This window comes from Mastigoproctus giganteus, chromosome 1 (genome assembly GCF_048544385.1).
Source record: "Mastigoproctus giganteus isolate SK-2022 chromosome 1, ASM4854438v1, whole genome shotgun sequence".
Lineage (NCBI taxonomy): Eukaryota > Metazoa > Arthropoda > Arachnida > Uropygi > Thelyphonidae > Mastigoproctus > Mastigoproctus giganteus.
Window position 1 is genome coordinate 55,902,321 of NC_143575.1, and position 5,143 is coordinate 55,907,463.

The window sequence follows — 5,143 nt, forward strand, 5'->3', positions numbered from 1 at the left end:
GAGGAAAGACAGTTGTAGAATAGATGTGCGGAAATTTGCCATTAGCCAGCAGGTAGTTGATTGGTGGAACAAAGTTAGTAGATATGTGGAGGTTTAAATACATTTGCATAAAGTGTGGATGAGGTTTAAAACACTTGCATAAAGTGTGGATGAGGTTTAAATACATTTTCATACCGTGCATCAGTAGTCTGACATCATCTGGGTGTTGTGGATGACGTTTAAACACATTTGAATAGTCTGATGTCATCTGGGAGTCCTTGAGCCGCCATCCCCTACTATTTTCTTTGGTGTATGTCTTCTCATGGTTTTTAATCCTTTATTGACTAAACCATCAGAGCCTTTTTATTATTGTCTTAACTTATGTGTGTAAACTATTTCCTTAGATAAAAAAACACCAAAGAAAATTCCTTGTCTTCTCAGTTCTCAGTGTTTAACCCTTCTTCGTTGTCTTCTCAGTTCTCGTAGTGTTTAACCCTTCCATCAGTCTTTTTTTATTATTGTCTTATGTGTGTAAACCATTTTAGTTTTGTATTTTTTTTGTGTGTGTGTAAACCATTTTATTGACCTTTGTCATTAGAGAAAAGCACAAACACCAAAGAAAATTCATGCTGTTTAATGAGTAAGCCTTTTATTATTGTATATTTTCTTTGGTGTATGTCTTCTAGTTTTTAACCCTTTATTGACGAAACCATCAGAGCCTTTTGTCGTAACTTTTTGAGTCTTTTTATTATTGTCTTAACTTATGTGTGTAAACTATTTTATTCAAATGAGTAAGCCTTTTTATTATTGTATATTTTCTTTGGTGTATGTCTTCTCATAGTTTTTAACCCTTATTTATAGTCTTAACTTATGTATGTAAACGTTAGATAAAAAACACAAACTCGAAAGAAAATTCCTGCTTTTTAATGAACAGTTTTAAAAAAGGTACATCTATGAGCAAATAGTAACATTTCCAGATGTATGGAAACACTCCATCCTCATGCTACTGTTCCGAAATAATAATAATCACTATCACCGCACTACTTATATGACAAATATAAGTAGTGCGATGTCTTCGGCACTGTCCATTCTACCTGTGGAGAGAGAGAAATGTTAGCAGACTATTATAATCCTAAAGTAATAGGTAGCTTCAGTTCTATTGATGCGCTTCAAAAATATACTAAATTACCAAGACGTGTCGTGCGCAAATTCCTAGCTAGTCAACCTACTTATGCAAGACATCGACAACAAAGAATTAATTTTCGGAGGAACCAAATTAAAGTTCCCAGACTTAATCATACTTTTCAATGTGACCTGGCTGACCTGTCAGCTCTCGCCAACTCAAACGATGGATATCATTACCTTCTGGTTTGTGTGGATTGCTTCTCGCGGTATTCTTGGGTCCGAAAACTGAAAAGCAAAAAATCTAACGAGGTGGTGCAGGCATTCAAATCTATTTTCAAAGAAGAAATTCCATTTTGTGTTGACACTGACAGAGGAAAAGAATTCACCAATGCTCCTCTTCGTCGGTTATTCAAATCCCTTGGTATCAATTTCTATACAAGATCAGAAAAGAAGGCTGCTATTGCCGAACGGCTCATACGGACACTGAAAGAAAAAAATATATAAGTGGATTTCTTATTCCAAAAGTCAGAAATATATTCACGTACTCAACGATATTGTGACGTATAATCGTACAGCACATCGTTCTATCGGTATGGCCCCTGTAAACTTGACTCTTGCTAACGAAGAAGAAATGTATAATAGACTACTCCAACCATGCCAAAGCCCTGAAACCGAAATTTAAAATCAGAGATAGAGTTGTTTTAAGCAGCGGGTCTTACCCTTTCTGCAAAAGTTACTGGGGGAACTGGATGAGAGAAGTGTTTACTATTACACGTGTTTTGAAACGTAACCCTGTTGTGTACAGTGTGGCAGGCTGTGATGGTGAGCAGATAGAAGGAACGTTTTACGAAGCACAGTTACAGAAAGTTAACTTTGACGATAATCTTTCACCCCAACATCTACCCCGTCGAAGAGGTACTTAAACAAAAGACAGTTAGAGGACGTGAGTTTTTAGTCAAATGGTTAGGCTACCCACAAAGCTTCAACAGTTGGGTCAGCGCACAAGATGTTTTTCCTTGCGCTACCCAGTATGGATCTGCATCCCAGAAATTCTCAGTTGCAATTCACAGCGGAACTGCCTAATGTTGTTTCTCTCTAGGGTAAATGGGAAGTAGTCTAGCCGAAGTACATTTCCCCCATTCGTGGGATAATATCTCCGATGGATGAAACTTATTCTCACTGTACCCCAAAAAGACAAAAGAAGTCAGAGCGATGACAGTATCAAAAGAAAAGTATACCACTCCTCAAAACTTATCGATGATATTAATTCTGTCGACAGTAACATTCAACTGAAAGTGAAAACAGACGGAACGAAAGAACAGTTCACATTGAGGGTGAAGAATGAGGGCATGGTGAAAATCTGTAAAGATTTTACTCAGGTTATAGGTCTCGATAAGACTTTAGCGAGGATCAAGGAGGGTTACATACTTTCAGAAATTATCACGTCGGCGAGTGGGTTTCCAAGAAGGAAATCACACTGCCTAAAGAAGTATCCAATAGAATGATCACATATTAGGGAGTGAAAACAGAAGCTGTTCAGATCTGTAAACTACCATGAGGGAACTACAAAAATATATCCCATGTGCTTAAAGCCATGATGAAATTGGCCCCCCAACTCGATGGAAAAGTGAACTCCATAGGTATAGTGTCTATCGAAATCGATCCTTCAGTTTACCTTCGCTTCCCAAAGACAGGGCTCAGTCAGATATTAGGTTTCGAAAGACTAGCAGATATTTAGAAGGTAGAGTTTACGCTAAGTACCAGGCAGATATATATATATATATAGGCGTCAGTTCCTATTTCGTCTATTGTAACCTGATCGAAGACCAGATTGTGGGTGATACAAAAGCACCACTTTTACGTGTCGTGTCATTTTCCAATAACGGAGAGTTCTTGCATTTAGATTATTATCCCCTCCAGTTAAGCACGTTCCATTCCGTTACCATACAAGTGCGTACAGATAGCGGCGAATTCGTGCCATTCGGTAATGGAAAGACCACAATTAAACTCCATTTTAGTGAATGATGAACATGTACATCCATTATTACACAATTCAAGCGGGGGGGCGGGACCCCTACTTCGCTGGGCCCTCTATCCAGAGAGGTTATGGTTCAGGAAGCATCTTCCGAACAGCATTCCGTTTTCTCACACCAATACTCAAACCTGGAGCAGCTTTCATTGGTCAACAAATACTGTCGGCAGGACGTAATATTGTTGACATCACATCAGGCATTCCACATAAACGTTCGTTTCCAAATCGTGTATCCGAAGTCAGGCAGGCCACTAAAGACAAGGTGCATAATCAGAGAGGTGTTAAACGTAGACGCGCGATATTTTTGATGGATGTGATGATGTCTCATTTGGATCTTTTTAGTAAAACTGCCACTATGCGTGTCGAACGGTCGTCGTATATTACCTTCCTTCCTCATTCACGGAAGCGTACGTCTGTAGACAGTATAGGCCCAATCGAATTCTATATTCCTGGGGACTTCAGAAGAATATCTAGACCTCGGGAAAAGTTATTTGCGGTTGAAAGTACAAATCACAAGAAGCGATGGAAAAGATCTGGAAGAAAATGACAAATTAGGAGTCAACAATTTCTTTCACTCTATTCAGCCAAGTCGATCTCTGTGCAAGACAAACTGATTAACCATCGTCGAATATGTACCCTTATCATGCATACCTGGAAACACTTCTTAACTATGGACAGGAAGCCCAGAATTTGCAACTGACAACAGAAATGTACGTCAAAGATCAGTATCCCGACGTTAAACAGATCGAGAAGTACAACAGCGGTATGTACCAACGATCGAAATCCTTCTCAAAATCGAAAACTGCGGAGATGTTAGGAAGACTTCGACTCGATGTGTGTCACCAGTCTAAATACATAGTGAATAACGTCTCCCTCCGTTTACAACTGGTAAGAAGTTCCCCCAAATTTTGTTTGCTTTCCAATGATTCTTCGACTGCCAAGTTGAATATTATGGAAGCAACGTTATTCGTACGAAAAGTGACACTGAATCCTCAGATTCAACTCCCTCACATCAGTGGTTTAGAGAATAACCCGCTCGTGTACCCTATTAATCGCGTGAACGTGATGTACTTTTCGGTTTCCAAAGGAATGGTAGATTCCACTCGTGATAATATATTCCTAGGACAAATTACATCGCGTGTGATTGTGGGTTTGGTGTCGAGCGAAGGTTTCAATGGATCGTACGCTCAGAACCCTTTTAACTTCTCTAACTTAAACCTGTGTTACTTACAAGTAACGGCCAATGGTATTCATTACCCGTCAATACCTCTAACGCTCGACTTAAAGGCAGGACAGTATACGAGATCATATCTGTCACTCTTCTCTTCATTAAATAAATGGACGGAAGACGCTTGAAATGACTTGTCCTATTCCGAATACTCAGTCGGTAACGTACTGTACGCTTTTGAGTTAACGTCCGACGAAAATGCCGTCGACGAACACGTTAGTGCAATGAGGCACGGAAGCGTACATCTCAAAATGAAATTTTCATCACTATTACCTGAAAACGTCACGTGTCTTGTACAGTGAATTCTAGAACGTGCTTTCGCTGACAAAAGACAGCTGTTCTTCTCGACTATGAATACTGAAGAAATGTGTTTTACGGCACAACGGCAGCTATTGGCCATTATGCGGCAACTGCGGCAACTGAAGAAATAGCACATTTGTTGGAAAGTGTCGTTAAAGTTTATCCCATAGGCGTATGTACTCACGACGAACTGCCTACGAACATTCTTAGTAAACCAGCCAGTCAAAACTGACCCCTCCAACAGACCAGGAATCCACTGGATAGCTATTTCCCTCGGAGAAGCTGATTACTTCGATACGTTTGCCCATCCCCAACTCTAAGATTTTGCTGTGTTTCTGAAAAGACAAAGTCGCAAGTGGACTAATAACAAGACTGTAATTCAACATCAGGAATCTATCGCTTGTGGGCTGCACTGTGTTTTTTTTTTTAAACCATAGATGTCGCGGTATTACTATTGAGGCAGATTGTTAACGAATGTT

The 5,143-nt window shown here is 39.6% G+C and overlaps 1 protein-coding gene across 1 annotated transcript; it reads left to right on the plus strand.

Annotated features, from left to right (window-relative positions):
- The first annotated feature begins 3,766 nt into the window (after positions 1-3,766).
- On the plus strand, positions 3,767-4,492 carry LOC150090809 (uncharacterized protein F54H12.2-like). Its single transcript, XM_090374050.1, has one exon. The coding sequence runs from the start codon at positions 3,767-3,769 to the stop codon at positions 4,490-4,492; it is 726 nt and encodes a 241-aa protein (XP_090230176.1).
- Positions 4,493-5,143: the final 651 nt, after the last annotated feature.